This window comes from Pleurodeles waltl, chromosome 10, assembly GCF_031143425.1.
Source record: "Pleurodeles waltl isolate 20211129_DDA chromosome 10, aPleWal1.hap1.20221129, whole genome shotgun sequence".
In the NCBI taxonomy this organism is placed as follows: domain Eukaryota; kingdom Metazoa; phylum Chordata; class Amphibia; order Caudata; family Salamandridae; genus Pleurodeles; species Pleurodeles waltl.
The window spans coordinates 981,793,809-981,812,451 of record NC_090449.1 but is presented as its reverse complement, the minus strand read 5'-3'; the positions used below and the strand labels follow the sequence as shown (position 1 = coordinate 981,812,451).

At 42.9% G+C, this 18,643-nt stretch overlaps 1 protein-coding gene across 2 annotated transcripts in view; it reads right to left on the bottom strand.

Moving 5' to 3' along the window:
- The window catches only part of VWDE (von Willebrand factor D and EGF domains), a 388,413-nt gene that overhangs the window by 71,261 nt on the left and 298,509 nt on the right, over positions 1–18,643 (bottom strand). For both annotated transcript variants that reach the window (XM_069211824.1, XM_069211825.1), the window contains 2 exons: positions 16,051–16,301; positions 2,119–2,338 (listed from right to left, as the gene is read on the bottom strand). In XM_069211824.1, coding sequence (XP_069067925.1) covers positions 2,119–2,338; positions 16,051–16,301 — 471 coding nt within the window. The remainder of the gene's footprint in view (positions 1–2,118; positions 2,339–16,050; positions 16,302–18,643) is intronic.

The following is an 18,643-nucleotide window of genomic DNA, read 5'->3' as shown; positions in this document are numbered from 1 at the left end:
GCAAAAAAGAAAATCCCTGTCTTTGGGCATGGAAACAAATATTGACTGAGTAGACAGGGTATGCTGGAATTTTATGTTAGAGGCCCTCCAATGATCAGGATCCAGATCCAGCACTATAGCCTTGGTGATGGTAAAATATTGCTTACCTATCGCAAGGCTCTTGATGAAAATATGGGCCTTTTGATTACAGAGGGAAACATCACAGGAGCGGCTCATTTTCACAGCTAGTACTTGCTCTAAATATAAATCTGCTGGCTTGCCACACTCACTGTCTCTCATCTATTTGGAAAATAAGGGAATATAAAATAGCCCTGTATGCTGACGAAGTCCTCCATATCTTTAGGCAGTCCCACCTCTATTTTGTCCAAAATCATTAGACACATGCAAAATTTCGTAGCAGTGGTGGCTGTAAAAATAATATGGCCACGTCACAGGTTGTTAAACTGCCCCTTGTCCTGGATGTGGAACTGGAACTTAGATTTGCCTTCAAAGGGTCAACATCTCATAATAAATACTTGAGAATTAAAGTAACACCACTGGCAGTGAATCTTTATAAGGTAAACTACCCCCCCTCAGTTGGAAGACATCACAAGAAACACAAACAATTGGACACCATTGTTTATGTCACAGGTGGAGAGAAGCAACTCACTCAAAATCAATAGTTTGCTGAAACCATCATGTCTTAGTTAGGCTCTCCTGATTACAGCAGATAATAGTTTTTTTTAGAACAGATGCTGCAACTGAATCACAAAAATCACATGATCATATGGATTGGCTCCCAATAGAGATTACCTTTAAGGCTGTTGCAGCAGTCAAGTCTGAAGAAAGGACTATTGTTACCTGATTTCCATATGTGGTAAGTGGTAGTGCAATTCTGCATTGCAGTGGAATGGTCAAAACCACAAACAGAGAAAGCTTCAGTAATGATGGTCCATGCCATTGTTGGCAGATCCCTACGGGATGTAAAAGTAATTTGTTTGCACAAGAAAGCCCGCTAAGGTGTATCATTGCACAACTGAGTATGGGACACATTGACTAAGCACCTGGGACAAACTACCTTTCCATCTCTATACACACTGATTACAATAGTGATTTCATACTGGTGACTCACCCAGTCCATTTCAACAAATGCAGAGAAGGCGAATGCACAATAATAGTAGACATGTTTAAAAGAGAAATCCATAAAATCTTTTCTGCTAGAGGACACATTGGCACTTTAAATGTTGAAGGAGACTGATCCTGGAATGTCTGGCAGAAAGCTCTTCAAAATATAATGCGCCATTCCATGTTGAGGGCATTACAGACATTTAAGTGAATGTTTAGAAAGAGGAGAAAATGAAGTCTTGCTTTACTTGTTATAATTAGTGAGGTGTATTAGAGTTGTTTCATATGAGAACCTTTTATGGTATGGTATGGCCAGTGTTTCCCAGAAGAGGTTGGGAAGGGGAGTAAAGAGTGGGTGGACATCGGGTGGACACTCAATGAGATGCTGTAAGAATGTAGCCATATTTCTTTAGCAGGGTGCCTACTGATTTTCTCAGTGTTGTGTTACTTGTTTTGTTCTAAAAATCCCACAAAGAGAATTTTATTTAAAAATAATACATTTTACTTTTATTAAACATAAACTGATCTCTCAGTTTATAACATTGCCCATGTAAGAAAAGGATCTAATAAAATATGTATTTTGACAATGTAAATTTTTCTTTTTCTTACGAATGCTAATAAAAACAGACACATAAAATGTTAGTGTTTATAATAGATAGAACCTAAAATAAATATTCCAAGAATTAAAAACAAAAAACGTTCAAAAGAGGCAAAGTACACAGCAATGTATATCAAACCTATTTGGTATGAAATTTGTCAACACATTCTTTAAATCTCACTGGTGAAACATGTGATTTCACAAATTGTATTCATTAAGATTTACTAAATGCAAAATGTACACAGAAGTGTGTCGCTATCACCATTTTTGGTAATTCTCAATGCAGAAATACTCTATGATAGTAGATGAAGGACAATATCAATATTTCTAAATAGGATGCTCAACCTTTGTTGTTAATGTTAATATGGTAATATGCAAGTGAGCAACATTCACATCACAAGAAAATGATGACTTACCTTTGAGCCCTTGAATACATTCACAGCTGTAGTTATTTATTTCATCGATGCACCTGCTAAGGCCACAAGGGCTGGATTTACAGTCATCAATGTTCACTTGACAATGTTCACCCTCATACCCCGGCAAACAAGAACATAGGTACTCTCCTCTACCAGGAGGGAAGTTAATGTTTGTTACACATGATCCACCATTCAAGCAGTTGCAGCTCTTAACACTGACCTGGAAGACACAAGAATACATTCCCCATCCAATGTAATACTCAATATTGATAATAAATTATCATTTTTTAGTGCTTACATTTTATAGCAAAAGTTCTGGTTCGATATTTTGAAGCATTAATTCAATGGAGTGTAGTGAGAATTAAGACATAGGTTGTGATTACATGATAGCAGGAAATGACAGATGTGGATATCCTCCATTTAGAAATTCCTCTAACTGTGCTATCTACTCCACCAGGAGCGAACTTGAATCTGCCAGCAAACCTGGCAATATGAAAACTCAATTTGAGTGTCTAGTCTGCCACAACACCTGCCATGGAAAGGGTAGCAGTCTTTAACTGCAGGGTAGCTAAAGAGTTCACAGCATGCTTGGAACATGGCCCTGCATGTTAGGAAGATTGAAAATGTGTCAGTTCAAAATGGGTTATTCAATAGCGTATTGTGCAATATCGGCTGTGGAACATCCTGTCCTTTGGCAGAGAATGTTAAATATCGTGAAGGTGTCTCCACCACCTTGGAAGGAGTGGGTGATCTATCAGAAAGGTGGAAAAAATCTTTATCTGCAAAACTTTGAATCAGGTCCATAGTTTTATCCCTGTGCTATATCACACACACAAATAATGTTTTCAATAACAGAGACTTTGATCCTTCTTGCAAATGTATGTCATGTACAAGTCCTTGAATATTATATTGTTTCCTTAGTTCATCAAAAATACTTTTACCACACACTTAACTCATAGTTAGGCCTGGGTGGAGTATGCGGAGTCCTGCTATGCGTAACTCTAGGAAGTGCTGAAAAAACTCTGCCGTGCTTCGCAGGATTCCGTGTGCAGTGGAGTTAGGGTAAGGCATGCAGTTCTCACTGATTTTCAGTGCAGGAGTATCTTCCACGCTGTAAAAACAGTGTGAGCAGCATCACACGGAGAGCCAGAGGGCACTAACCCATTTTTGCCATTCAAGTAGATTTTCAACTTGAGCGGCAGCTTCCTCAACACAAGAGGCATCTTTTTCATTGCGAGCAGTCGCAGCCTACTGTGACTGCTCGTGTTCAGAAATCTTGCTCGTGCTCATCAACTTAGTGATTTGCACTCACCAACTTAACGTTGGCAAGTGAGAGGAAAGACTCCCATCCACATCACTTTGCGGAGTTTTTCAGAACTCTGCACTCCGTGCGGAGTGTACAGTAGGGAAAACTCAGGGAACTCTGCTGGCGGAGTGGAATCACCCACCGCTACTCACAGTGCATGCCAAACACATAACATTTAAATTAGAGCTTTATCACTTTTGAAAAATTAGAAATCATTCAGTGGCTCAAACTCGAATATTATTTGCATGGTGTTGTGATTTAGATGGAAATAATACTAGAGTTTTTTTTTATAGTATTGTAAGAACAAATGAAAACGCTCTTGCAGGAGACTTTTGTACTTGACAGTCAGGTCAACTACCCTGAATAAAAATACGTGTTGATCTTTGCTCTTTCAGATATTGCCTTTTCCTGCTGATTGCCCACCAATGCTTCCTCTCTCAAACCTATTTGAGATTCTTAGGTGTAGCTGGCAGACTGCTTCACATGTTTGTTTGCAAAGACTACTGACTCCAATCCAATACATAGAGAGGCTTTAGATCAGCCCTTTGCTCATGATCAGGATGGCTGTCTTATCTACTTCACGTGGATGCTCCTGATTCAGTCACTTTCCTCCATATTATTGTATTTTCCTGTCCCTAGAGAAAAACTTCTATACTATCAATTAGATTATATTCTATTGATGGCATATTGTGTATATTATTACTTCTTGGACTTGCACAGTGGCATTCCTTGCTCTCACCCATCTTCTCTTTCCCAGCTGCTTACTGTAGGAAGTTGGCTCTGTATGTGCTATTTCAAAGTAAGGAATAGCATGCACAGAGTCCAAGGGTTCCCCTTAGAGGTAAAATAGTGGTAAAAATAGATAATACTAATGCTCTATTTTGTGGTAGTGTGGTCGAGCAGTAGGCTTATCCAAGGAGTAGTGTTAAGCATTTGTTGTACATACACATAGACAATAAATGAGGTACACACACTCAGAGACAAATCCAGCCAATAGGTTTTGTATAGAAAAATATCTTTTCTTAGTTTATTTTAAGAACCACAGGTTCAAATTTAACATGTAATATCTTGTTTGAAAGGTATTGCAGGTAAGTACATTAGGAACTTTGAATCATTTCAATTGCATGTATACTTTTCAAGTTATTCACAAATAGCTATTTTAAAAGTGGACACAGTGCAATTTTCACAGTTCCTGGGGAAGGTAAGTTTTTGTTAGTTTTACCAGGTAAGTAAGACACTTACAGGGTTCAGTTCTTGGTCCAAGGTAGCCCACCGTTGGGGGTTCAGAGCAACCCCAAAGTTACCACACCAGCAGCTCAGGGCCGGTCAGGTGCAGAGTTCAAAGTGGTGCCCAAAACGCATAGGCTTCAATGGAGAGAAGGGGGTGCCCCGGTTCCAGTCTGCCAGCAGGTAAGTACCTGCGTCTTCGGAGGGCCGACCAGGGGGGTTTTGTAGGGCACCGGGGGGGACACAAGCCCATACAGAAATTTCACCCTCAGCGGCGCGGGGGCGGCCGGGTGCAGTGTTAGAACAAGCGTCGGGTTCGCAATGGAAGTCAAAGAGAGATCAAGGGATCTCTTCAGCGCTGCAGGCAGGCAAGGGGGGCTTCCTCGGGGAAACCTCCACTTGGGCAAGGGAGAGGGACTCCTGGGGGTCACTTCTGCAGTGAAAGTCCGGTCCTTCAGGTCCTGGGGGCTGCGGGTGCAGGGTCTTTTCCAGGCGTCGGGACTTAGGTTTCAGAGAGTCGCGGTCAGGGGAAGCCTCGGGATTCCCTCTGCAGGCGGCGCTGTGGGGGCTCAGGGGGGACAGGTTTTGGTACTCACAGTCGTAGAGTAGTCCGGGGGTCCTCCCTGAGGTGTTGGTTCTCCACCAGCCGAGTCGGGGTCGCCGGGTGCAGGGTTGCAAGTCTCACGCTTCTTGCGGGGAGATTGCAGGGTTCTTTAAAGCTGCTCCTTTGGATAAAGTTGCAGTCTTTTTGGAGCAGGTCCGCTGTCCTCGGGAGTTTCTTGTCGTCGTCGAAGCAGGGCAGTCCTCAGAGGATTCAGAGGTCGCTGGTCCCTTTGGAAGGCGTCGCTGGAGCAGAGTTCTTTGGAAGGCAGGAGACAGGCCGGTGAGTTTCTGGAGCCAAGGCAGTAGTTGTCTTCTGGTCTTCCTCTGCAGGGGTTTTCAGCTAGGCAGTCCTTCTTCTTGTTGTTGCAGGAATCTAGTTTCTAGGTTCAGGGAGAGCCCTTAAATACTAAATTTAAGGGCGTGTTTAGGTCTGGGGGGTTAGTAGCCAATGGCTACTAGCCCTGAGGGTGAGTACACCCTCTTTGTGCCCCCTCCCAAGGGGAGGGGGTCACATCCCTAATCCTATTGGGGGAATCCTCCATCTGCAAGATGGAGGATTTCTAAAAGTTAGAGTCACCTCAGCTCAGGACACCTTAGGGGCTGTCCTGACTGGCCAGTGACTCCTCCTTGTTATTCTCATTATTTTCTCCGGCCTTGCCGCCAAAAGTGGGGGCCGGGGCCGGAGGGGGCGGGCAACTGCACTAGCTGGAGTGTCCTGCGGTGCTGTGACAAAGGGGTGAGCCTTTGAGGCTCACCGCCAGGTGTTACAGCTCCTGCCTGGGGGAGGTGTTAGCATCTCCACCCAGTGCAGGCTTTGTTACTGGCCTCAGTGTGACAAAGGTACTCTCCCCATGGGGCCAGCAACATGTCTCTAGTGTGGCAGGCTGCTGGAACCAGTCAGCCTACACAGATAGTCGGTTAAGTTTCAGGGGGCACCTCTAAGGTGCCCTCTGTGGTGTATTTTACAATAAAATGTACACTGGCATCAGTGTGTATTTATTGTGCTGAGAAGTTTGATACCAAACTTCCCAGTTTTCAGTGTAGCCATTATGGTGCTGTGGAGTTCGTGTAAAACAGACTCCCAGACCATATACTCTTATGGCTACCCTGCACTTACAATGTCTAAGGTTTTGCTTAGACACTGTATGGGCACAGTGCTCATGCACTGGTACCCTCACCTATGGTATAGTGCACCCTGCCTTAGGGCTGTAAGGCCTGCTAGAGGGGTGTCTTACCTATACTGCATAGGCAGTGAGAGGTTGGCATGGCACCCTGAGGGGAGTGCCATGTCGACTTACTCATTTTGTTCTCACTAGCACACACAAGCTGGTAAGCAGTGTGTCTGTGCTGAGTGAGGGGTCTCTTAGGGTGGCATAATACATGCTGCAGCCCTTAGAGACCTTCCCTGGCATCAGGGCCCTTGGTACCAGAGGTACCAGTTACAAGGGACTTATCTGGGTGCCAGGGGGTGCCAATTGTGGAATCAAAAGTACAGGTTAGGGAAAGAACACTGGTGCTGGGGCCTGGTTAGCAGGCCTCAGCACACTTTCAATTCAAAACATAGCATCAGCAAAGGCAAAAAGTCAGGGGGTAACCATGCCAAGGAGGCATTTCCTTACACTTACCATTCCTGTGCTCCTCCTTTGTCCCCTTACCCTGTCCATCCCCAGCTACATTGTTTTTTCCTGTTATTTTTACTCTATCTTGCTTTTACCAGGGCAATGCAGATTCACATGGCTAGAAGGCCACTCACTTCCCTTCTCAGCCTCTGTTCTCATTCTCCCTTCTCTTACGTCCTTTTTTAAAATATTTTTTTATGAAGGGCCAAGCAACAGCACATTACTACAGGCCAAATCATACAGCGGCTTATGAGCGGTGCCAGATGGATATTGAACGATCTTGCAGTTCCCTCTGCTAGGTTTGCAGCTTGGGTAGGAAAGTCATTCCCGATGAAGGTTTTTTTATCAGGAGATCATGCTGGTGCTGAGGTAGCTGGATGCAGCATTTAAGGTATTTTCTTTTCTGGACCAAGAGGAGTGAAGGTCTTGAGGAACATTGCAAAAAACTCTGTACAGCGATGCGAAGTAGAGAGGGTTGGCTTTCTCGCCCACGCAGGATTTCTGGTGTGCTGCTTTGTTATTGAGTGTTCACAGTTGCATGAAGCTTATTGTCTCTTACTTGAACTTCCATTTCTGGCTTTGAGTTGTGCCTTCAATATCAGGTAGAGAGGGCTGATCGTTTTCTCCTCTACAGGAAGTTTAGGACCACTACTTGGTTATTGCCTGCTCCCTGTTTCAGAGGCTTACCCTATCTCCTCCTTGAACTTTATTGCTGGCTTCTGAATTGAGCCTTCTTTCAGGGACTGCTGTTGTTTGGCCTGGGCTTGGACAGATAGTTAACACTATTCCTGCTCTCTTTTGCTCTCTCCGGCTCCTTGGGAGGCTGGTGACTGGTACCTTATCTTCTTCAGTGATTAATGTGTCTCAAGATAATGCTGGCCAAATTAGCTAAATCAATGGAGACATTAAAACACTCCATCAAGAAGGAAAAATCGTCCCTGGGTGAATCAAGGAGTATGTAGAAAAATGTGTAAGTGTGTGTGATAAGGCTATAGCTGCTTCATGCATTGCAATGGAAGGAGAGAAGGAATCACCTCTTATTATGCTAAGTATCCCATCTGCCTCAGACACAGAGTTTGTGGTTGCCCAAAACATTGCAGAAAGCAATCTGGGGGTTGGATGCCAGGGAACTGGACATATCCAAGGCATACTGACTTGTGTGATATCAGGAGAGCAGATGATGCAAGTGCAGACAATGCAGCAAGAGCTAATAGAGAAAGCTGTTGAGGAGGGAGGGATGTAATACTTCTCAGGAAGTCAGACAAGAAGGGGACTTAATTATTCATTTACTGATATTGCAGAAGGAGGAGGCATGTATCTATTCAGACCAGCAGGAATAATGCCATAAGGGGAGCGAATGCTATGGGGAGAAGGGAGGGAGAAGCTCTTCAAGGCCCTGGGCTGGACATGTAACCTTTACATGAGAAAAATGCTCGAATGGATGACAATTCAAGTGACATTTTGAACCCTCAGAATTTGATGAGCTCAAGTTCAAGGTTAAAAGCTGGATTGTCCACAGTGGTCGTGGACCCTTTTTTGACATGGTCACCCCACTTTTTGCCTGGTATCTAATGCACTTTTGACAGAAGTGTACTGGGTTTCTGCTATCCAGGTCCTCAGTGTCAGATCTCTTTCCCTAAACTTGTACAATTGTTCCTCCAACTGACAATTCCTTTGGCACTCCTGTAAGTCCCTAGTAGATGGTACCCACCGTACCTAGGGCAAGAGGTACTAAAGAGGGCCCCTAATGGCTGCAGCATGTATTGAGCCACCTTACGGGACCCCTCAGCCACTTATGCAAACTGCCATTGCAGGCTGCACAACATGGTGCAGAGAAAAATGAAAACCTCTGGTGTGCCATGCCTATGGACCCTTCATGTAGTATAGGTAAGTCACCCCTCCAGCACGCCTTACAGCCTTATGGCAGGGTGTTCTGTTCTACATGTGTGGACATATTTGCATGAGCAAATAGGCCCCTGTGAAGTCTAAGACAATTCTTCGATATTACAAGTGAACAGGGAATTCATTTTAAGTACATTTGCAGGACACTAGTGATTACGAGTTCCCCAGCTACATGATGGCTTCACTGAATTGACTGAAACCATGGGTGTGTGGTATCAAACATCTTGGAAACACACTGATTCCAGCGATGGATTTATTAATACATGAAACCAGGGGGCACCATATAGGTGCCCCCTGAAAATCTACCGACTACTAGTGTACTGACTGACTGGTCTTGAGAAGCCTGCCACCACAGACGAGTTTCCGACCCTCTGGAGGTGAGAGCCAACTCTCTCTGATGTCAGAAACAAAGTCTGCTCTGGGCGGAGGCATTACCACCTCCTCCTAGGAGGATGGCTATTTATCAGCATATCAAGAGAACAGGCATCAAGGGCCTCTGTCGCCTTTGTCATGCGATCCTACTTCCCCAGTCCATGTAGATGGCACCAGGACCAGCGGGAAAATTAGCTAGTTAGGAGGCATGTTACCTATCAGGTTAGGTAAACATCTAAGGTGGGCTACCTCATGTGAACACAAAACTTAGAATGCCAGCATCTTGTTTTTTTGTGGTATTAGGCTCACTGGATCAGTGTTATGCCTACTCCCCATAGGAAGTTGTCATATAGTGAGTGTAAGCAGCCCATTGGCCGCAACATGTGACTCATCTTAAGTTAACTAAATTGAGTATCTAGGAGGTACCCCTGATTGCAGGAACTCAGATTCAACTGCACCATAAAAAAGGACAAAGACAAGCTGTGAGAAAGTGAGAACAGAAGACTTGCTGTGGACTTTTGGATTTAAACCCTGTCTGTCTGAACCAGTATCAACAATCGCAACAAAGTTACTTGTTCTGCAGCTGAATACCTGCCCAGAGCCCTGATAATCTGCCAGTTCTTCACAAATTGCCAGCAATCTCCCTTGGAGTAGAAGAGCTACCCCCGTGCAGTCCACAGGCAATGAAGCAGCAGAGTCTGGTCTATCGTTGTGCAGCTCTCCAGCCAACCTGATGCCGCAGCCGCATAGGAAGAATACTTGTGCTCCAGTAGGTCTGATCTGTCGACCCATCATGTGTGAAGAAACCAGGACCAACCAGATCCAAACAGCACCATTACCTGGGGTACCGGACCCCTTGCAACAATCCAAGCCCATGTGAGAGCAATCGGACTCCCACTGCACCAAGACTGAGCGCCTGTCAAGAGATATCAGCACCAGAGAGACCCACTTCTTGAGTGGCCCAGCTGTCCTGATTTTTGTGCCCTCAACTGGTGAGAGCGGCAACCATGAGGGCCTTTGACGCACCTAGCCGACTTATCTACTCTGCACCTGAGCGTCTCAGCCCAGGTACCTGAGAATCAACTGTGCTTTCTTGCTCCTGGGAGCCCTGTGACCTGAGCCCCCCGGTGGGAGCTCCCAGACTTGGCCCCAAGTCCTTCTCTGCAGCCTGTTTCCAGGTGATCCCCCTTCTCTTCACCAGTGTAGTGTGCAAAGCTACCAACCTCACCAGAACTCTGCATGCAGATGGCCCAGGGCAGGTAACGAGCAACTGCTGGACTAACTTTGGACCTTCAGAAAGTGATCATAAATAACTGTATGCTATGTATGCCTTTTTCCCCATCGGAAAGCACTGCTGCGTAAAGACACATTTAAGTGAACATTTTACTTACCTGATAATGAAGTTCTTGGTATCAAAATTTACGTAAAAAATGTGTGTTATTTTTCTAATTTGGTCTTGGATTTATTTTTGAGTGTGCGTCTCATTTATTGCCTCTCAAGTACAACAAACTCTGATATGCCTAAACTGCTCACACACACTACCACAAAAAGAAGAACATTGAGTGTTTTCATTTGTGTGTGCCTCTGTAAACCAATAAGGGTTGGCAGGACACTTTGCATAGTGCATGGTGTTTTGCTCCACAAAATGATGAGCCACCTTCCTACACTCTTGTTAAATTGTTGGGGTTAGAAGAGGATTCCTCTGGCCTAGCCAGTATGCTACAGTAGGTACTAAAAGAGGTTAAATCAATCAGCATTACACAAGCAACAATGGCAGATGAATTCAAAGAACACCTAGACTCAGTGTTTGTACAATCGGAGAACCGGTCTACCAGGGTGAACAAAATGGAGCAAAGAGTGTCTGAATGTGTAGATAAGGTCCATGTCTTTGACAAACCCAATAAATAGTTGGAAAAGGGGATATTGTGGCTCAAAGAGAAACAGTAGCAAATGGAGAATCATGCTAGGATCCTAAGGCTAACTGAAATTTCAGAACATAGTGAGGATGTTGCTGGATGTATACCTTTTGTGGAAAACCTGATTAAGACCTTTGTGATCCCAGACCATAATCAAGATTTAACAATTATGAGGACTCAAAGAGTCCCTTCCCAGGTTGTTGGTCAAGCCAGGACTATGCAGGTAAACTTTGCAGACTATACAATTAAGGACCAGGTATTGGCTAAAGGGAGTAAGAAGAAGTCCCTTAAACAAGCAGATCTCTTTATGTTTCAGATTTGTTTGGATATGACAGTAGAATTGGCTCAAAGGTGAATTGAATTCAGAAGTATGATTCCACACAGCCTCGATAATACCACTTTTGAAACTCAAATTATTATTCAAAGGCACATTTTAAATATTTTGCAATGTTAAAGAAGCTGCAATGTTTCTGAAGACAATGGACTTGTGGGAAAGCTGGATTATGATTGCATGGTTGAGGGGAACAGGAGGGGAGAAGCAAGGGACTCTGGCACTCTGACATGATGGCAAAAGCGGTGAGGGTGGGGTGGGACGTAAGAAGTGAGAGGGAGGGTGGGACTCCCACCAAGGCATGGGGGAACGTGATGAGGGGAAGGTGCCCAGGGGTGTTCAAGAGTGTTTTTGGGAGCAGTATAAAATGAAGTCCAAAGTATTTAGGACAGGAAGATATGCCACTGGGCAGGAAAATGGCAGGGTAGGCCCGCTAACTGTGATGGTGACCTAGGAGTGGATTTATAGCTGATACTTATGAACTCTAATGGCTGCGGCTTATTTGACGGTCTAGGGATGTTCTTTTTTGGATTTAGGAGCATATTCTTATAAACAGGAGGCACTGTAGCACTTTTGGAATTTGTATTTGCACCTTAGCAGGGATGTCAAAGCACTTTTGGAAGGAGGAGAAGGAAAACCATAAAAATGTGGTGTGAGTACACTGGCTACAGACGTTTAGCAAGCATGTGAAGCACTGCAGTAGTCTGAAGCACTTTAAGGCACATGTTACACTGTGAGCACTTTAAGCACTTTTTTGAGCATGCTCAGCGATAGAAACAGGAAGGGGGAAGGAATATCCTGAAGATGGTCTCATTTAACTCCAATGGGCTAAATAACAGACAGGAAAAGCGAGCTATCAAAGTCTGGATAGAGGAGTGCATGTAGTGTTACTGTAGGAGACTCACATCATGTTAGGAAAGTTAACAAAGTTTTCTACGCTCAAGAAGTGGGCAGCCTATAGAGGCTTTTCATCCACACCAGGGGCTCACCGGGATGTCTCTGTTTTCCAAGCTCAAAAATTAAATGCCAAAGTTCATGAATGGGCGATCAACATGCAGGGCTGCTGGTGCTGGGTTTATTGCTCTTATAAGCTTTTATGCACCTCTACAAGATAATGTCAGGCAGTATGAAGAGTTGTATCAATCTTTAATGCAAGTCCCAGGCAATATTATTATGGATGCAAATTTTAAAAGGCAGCAGTAGCCCAGGGTAGCAAACATTATGCAAACATATCAAGGAGTCCTCTCTCTAGTTGACGTTTGGAGGGATGCCTTCCCAGAAAAAGAGGAATTTCATATGTTTTCAATCAGGTTTCGATCAGCCTTTCAGATCTTTTTTTTTTGTTGTTGTCTCAAATACCCTGGCCTTTAAATGCTTGCAGACACAATCCTTGGGTTTTCGACCATGCAGTTCTCGAGTTAGATATTTTTCGGGGAAGGTGAAAACCACAAGTTAGGAGGTGGTTTTTCAAACGGCAGTATCCTCAGGAAGAGGTATGAGTTAGGGGTGTGTAAGGAAGAGATCCAAAATTGTTTTGCAAGGAACCATAGGTGGGCTCCACCAAATGTTGTCTGGGACACACTTAAAGCTTCTATATCATCTGGGACACCTTATTTCTAAAGATGTGGCTAATAAGAGAAATGGCAAAAAAACAAAAATTGGCCTTGGAGAAACATGTGCAAGAAGAGTGAAATAATTGTTTTCGGCAGTCCTCAGATGGGAACAGCAGGGAGTTTGAGAAAGCTAAATGAGTGGTGAGTGGCTATTAGTATGCTTAAGGGTTAGGGATCTAACAGGGCTTATATGCAGAACATGTATGATGAGAGTAAATCTATTGGGAGGTTGTTGGCATGGCAGGCTCCTGAGCGAGTAGCCAGAAACACTAGTCATGTTTTTAAGTGCCAAGTATCAGGGGTGCACAGTAAGGAACAGAGAAAGCTGAGCAAAATATTTCTTGAGCATTATAAGTGAATTTACAGCTATAATAAACTAATTGGCTAGAGCACAGTAGAGATATTTTGGAGGGGTTAGATATCCCCTCACTTTCAGAGAATGACAGGCTAAAAATGGCCCACTGCTTCTTAAAAGAAGAGATGGGTGAGGTAGTAAGCAGTTTGCCAAATTGCAATTTTTGTGGCCCAATGGTTTTCTGTCAGAATTTCATAAGGCATTTTTGGATGTTTTAATGCAGTATTTGTTGCTGATTGCTAATTCTATGCTCGAGGGAAGCCCTAAACCATCCTCTTTTAATCTAGGGAATGTATTCAGTTTTTTGTTTTAAAAAGGTAAGGACGGAGAAGATCCAAAGTCATATTGACCAACAACTAGGGACCCCAACAGCAATGCTACAGTGTTAAAACGCTAATAAAACACAGTAGTTCATCGTCACATTAATAGCTCTTCCTAGTCCGTACACAGCATCTGATAAAATTTAAAACAGCATAACACGACTCCTGTGTCCCTAGTTGTTGTACAATAGTAAAAGACTCCTTGTGCAAACTTGTGTTAAAACTGAGGACAAAGGGGATCAGAAAGCGTTTCCTGTGGATTGCTTAAAGTTTTCTAAACAGAATAAAATGCATCGTGCTCTGCTTTGGCCTTCCATCATAAGGGCATATGGGAAGGGATGGAAACCACGTTCCTTGAACAGGAAACAATGCTAAGAAGTGGACAAAAACAGTGGAAAAGACAGAATATATGATAAAAGTCCTTAACATTTATGTCAATTCTTCCTCTGTATAATTTTCTTTTTTTCTGCAATATCTTGTGCGCTAGTGGCCATTTTTTTTTTTTTTTTTTTTTTAGATAAGTTAAATCCCTTTTTACATATTTTATCTGGCAGAATAAAACTACTAGTTTAGAACTTACAGATTTCTATAGAGATGTGCAGGAAGGTGGCTTAGTTCTCCCCAATTTGCGGGAATAATATTTTGCTTATTTTGCACAATATAATTACAAATTTAATGTGAAGCGTGAGTTACTTGGAATTGTTAAGAATGCCCTAATATGCTTGGTTTTAAATGATTAGAATACAAGAGACACTTTAAAGTTGACTAAATCACCGAAAAAAGTGTGCTGTTCTTTAAAGAACACATGAATCACTATAGATGTTACTCAGTCCCCTGCATTAACGTTGTCACACCCTAGATGGAAATTAATTGGGATGGATGGGCCAAAGTGCAGTTCAGAAATGTGGCGCAATGGGTTTTACCACGGTTGATAATTATATATGGGGATAGGTTGAAAAATTGGTCAGAAATCAAAGGATTGATAGTGGAGAACTTTTGGCCGCTGGGTCCTAATAAAGATTTTGTTTCTAAATGTAAGACATTAGATATTAGTTGAGTACTTATAAGTCAAAATTTGATTATGAGGCCGGAGACTTAAAGTGACCAGGTGTATGAAAAAAGCTTGCATCATATAGACGATCTGATACGTGTCAAAAAGGTATTAGTACGTGGGAGAAACAGGAATTACTTATATTAACAAGGGAATTGTGGAACAAAATTACTAAATTAATTTAATGGGCCTGAGGGGTGCCAACTTTCGTAGAATGCAGTTTTATATAAAATTGCTACTTTACAGAACCCCACAATTTTTTGTCAGAATTGATACAGCATTGCCAAGTGGTTTAAATGTGAATCGAATGCAGTTGCACATTTTTCCACTTTATTGGGCAGTGTGCCACTCTTCAAGATTACTGGAAAGTGATATTTCGGTACCTGAAGTCAGCTGGTACCTAGTATCTGGTTAATGTTACTAGGCTACGATTTGTGATTAATCCCCAGATATAAAAACATGCTCTATGTTTCGCTGTTGGTGGCTAGATTTTCGCTGATTCAAAGGTGTAAAACAAAGCTAACTGCCTCAGTTGGTGAATGGGTGGGGAAGATGAAGCAAGTAAGAGCAACAAATTCACTGTATGCCCTACAAGGTTGAGAGTCTGTGATTTAACAAACTATGGGGTCAAGTTATGGTGGAAATGCTTGGTTAAGGCGAAAATGAATAGGTAATTCTTTTAGGTTTCATGTTATTGAATTGAGCAGAGTATTTTTGTGTGTTATGATATAGTGTTTTAAGTTGAATAAGAATTGATATGATATTCTATTAAATTAAATGTGTATGGTATGAAATTTGTTATGGACTCGCCCTTACGTGTTGGTGTACTACATAGTTCTTTTTTTGTATTCTTTTTCATTCTGGATCTCAAAATAAAAATATTAAATTAATGAACAAAGTAACTAAACGGGATTCCAAGGTGGTTGCTGTACTTCTGCACATATGTTTTTAGCACGGAAGCTGGTCAGTTTAAAACTATCGTTAGTAAAAAAACACTCTAAATTGCTTTCAAATTTAATAATTTACTACAAGCAACTTTGCATGGCCTAAAAAATCACATTTTCAACCCCTTTAGTATGCTCTGAATTAATGAAGATGGTCAGCATAAATGAAAGAATACTTTTCATAATGGACCATCTTATTTAAATGAAATGTGTGATTTGCGTACGTGCAATTTATGGTATAATTGATCTTTTAAGTTTATTTTTCGAGAGTATGATTATTTACAATGTCAATTATTCCACAGAACAAGTACCAGATAGATCAAATAATCAAAATAATATGAGAAGTGAAATAAATAGAATCGGCTTCTGTTACCTCTACTGATACCCTGGTTTCAGCATTGCAGTCATCTGTTATAGAAAATTGAAATGTCTGTGGCTCCTTTGACATTGCTTTCCAAATGAGTAGTCCAGCAGGCGACAGGCTGGATCCTTCAGGTCCTTCATCAAGAGTGAACAAGATGGCAGAGCCTTCTGGATCTGACGCCATGAATTGGTACACAAAGTTTTCCCCATAAAATGTCTGGAGCCTGTGCTGAAGTTTTTGAAACACAGGAGCTGCATTGCCTGAAAAAAGAAACACTTTTTTGTGAGTGGGTGTTTACCAAACATAAATAAATACCATTAGAAAAATACACCATGAAAATTGACAAATTATAATATATTCATTTTTCATATCATAACCAGTAATCATCGGAACACAATGTCCATGTCTATGGTCTTTTTGTCATTTTCATCATTTACCCCAAAATCTTCTTAGTTCCAAGTAGCCTTAGTGAAATTTCCATTTTGCACTCTATGGGTCATATGTATCAAAGTATTTTGCATTTGCAAACGGTGCAAATCACAAAATTCGACCGTTTGCTAATACAAAAATGACTTTCAAGATTTATGAAATGGATTTGCAATGCAATTTCAAGGAATTGCTAAAAAAATAGTGATTCCCTGAAATTGCGACTCTATTTAGAGAATCGCAAATTGCGATTCTCTAAATAGGAAATCGCAAATAAGGAATTCCTATTTGCGATTTCCAAAGCACATGTATCAAGCATTTCCTAAATGCGAATTGGGCATTTAGGAAATGCAATTACCACCAAATCCAATTTGGTGGTAAGCATGCGCAATTTTAAAAAATGCAATATAAATGCATTTTTTTAAATGACATGTGGCGCACACATGCCACTAGGGCATGTGGGCGCTTCACATGTCCACAATTTGTTTTGGGGGGGCATCAAAGGGGGCCTTAGGCCCCCAGCACCCTGGGTTTGCATTATCTAATTTGCGAATTCCTGTTAGGAATTCGCAAATTAGGTAATGCAAAACCATTCGCACCTATGGGCCTACAGGCCCTTAGGGATGGATGGAGTCCCATTCCCTAATTGCGATTCTGTCATAGAAATTGCGACTTTTAAGAAATCACTATTACCGAATCGCAATTTTCATACATCCGATTTTGCTTTTCTTAAATAACAATTTCTTTAAAATCGCTATTTAGGAATTGCAAACCGGGATGATAATACATCTGGCCCTATATCTTGCATAATTTTGCTAACTTTACATTACGCTTGTTATGCAAAATTCCTCAAATTACACTATTATGCTGTGTTGCATAATTAACCGGTTCTGTGCCGAGGACGTAATGGTTACGTCCTGCGGCACAGTCCTGCTGTGCCCTGGACGTAACCATTACGTCCTGGGCACCCAGCCCAGAGGGAGCGATAGCGCTCCCTCTGTGGGGTTCCCCCCCACCCCCCCAAGTCAGGGATGGACAATCACAATGCCCAAGGGGGCAGAAACCACTAAGCACCGGGGATTTTTTTTGGGGCGCCAATGTCACGCAAGGGGAGCGACACCATAGGCAAGGGTCGCTCCCGGGAGAGGTTGGGGGGGGCAAATTTATTTTAGGCCATTTCTGCCCCCCGGGGGCAGATCAGCCTGTTGTTATTAGGCCGATCTGCCCCCAGGGGGGGCAGAAACCTCTAGGCGGCAGGGAAAATTAGTTTTGTGTGTTTTTTGTTTGTTTGTTTGTTATTTTAGAGATGGGGAGCGACCCATTAGGCAAGGGTCGCTCCCCTGGGGGGCAAATTGTATTTACACCATTTCTGCCCCCCTTGGGGGCAGATTGGCTGATTTTAGGTCAATCTGCCCCCAAGGGGGCAGAAACCACTAGGCACCGGGGATTTTTTTTTGGCGCCAATGTAATGCAGGGGGAGCGACCCCGTAGGCAAGGGTCGCTCCCGGTGGGGGGTTGGGGACAAATTTATTTTAGGCCATTTCTGCCCCCCCTGGGGCCGGCTGAGCTAGAGGCCAAAATTCACAGGTAGGCACTGTTTTCTATGAAAAAATGTGATGTGTCCACGTTGTGTTTTGGGCCATTTCCTGTCACGGGCGCTAGGCCTACCCACACAAGTGAGGTATCATTTTTATCGGGAGACTTGGGGGAACGCTGGGTGGAAGGAAATGTGTGGCTCCTCTCAGATTCCAGAACTTTCTGTCACCGAAATGTGAGGAAAACGTGTTTTTTTAGCCAGATTTTGAGGTTTGCAAAGGATTCTGGGTAACAGAACCTGGTCAGAGCCCCACAAGTCACCCCATCTTGGATTCCCCTAGGTCTCTAGTTTTTAAAAATGCACAGGTTTGGTAGGTTTCCCTAGGTGCCGGCTGAGCTAGAGGCCAAAATCTACAGGTAGGCACTTTGCAAAAAACACCTCTCTGTTTTCTTTAAAAAAATGTGATGTGTCCACGTTGCGTTTTGGGGCATTTCCTGTCGCGGGCACTAAGCCTACCCACACAAGTGAGGTATCATTTTTATCAGGAGACTTGGGGGAACGCTGGGTGGAAGAACATTTGTGGCTCCTCTCTAATTCCAGAACTTTCTGTCACCAAAATTTGAGAAAAATTTGTTTTTT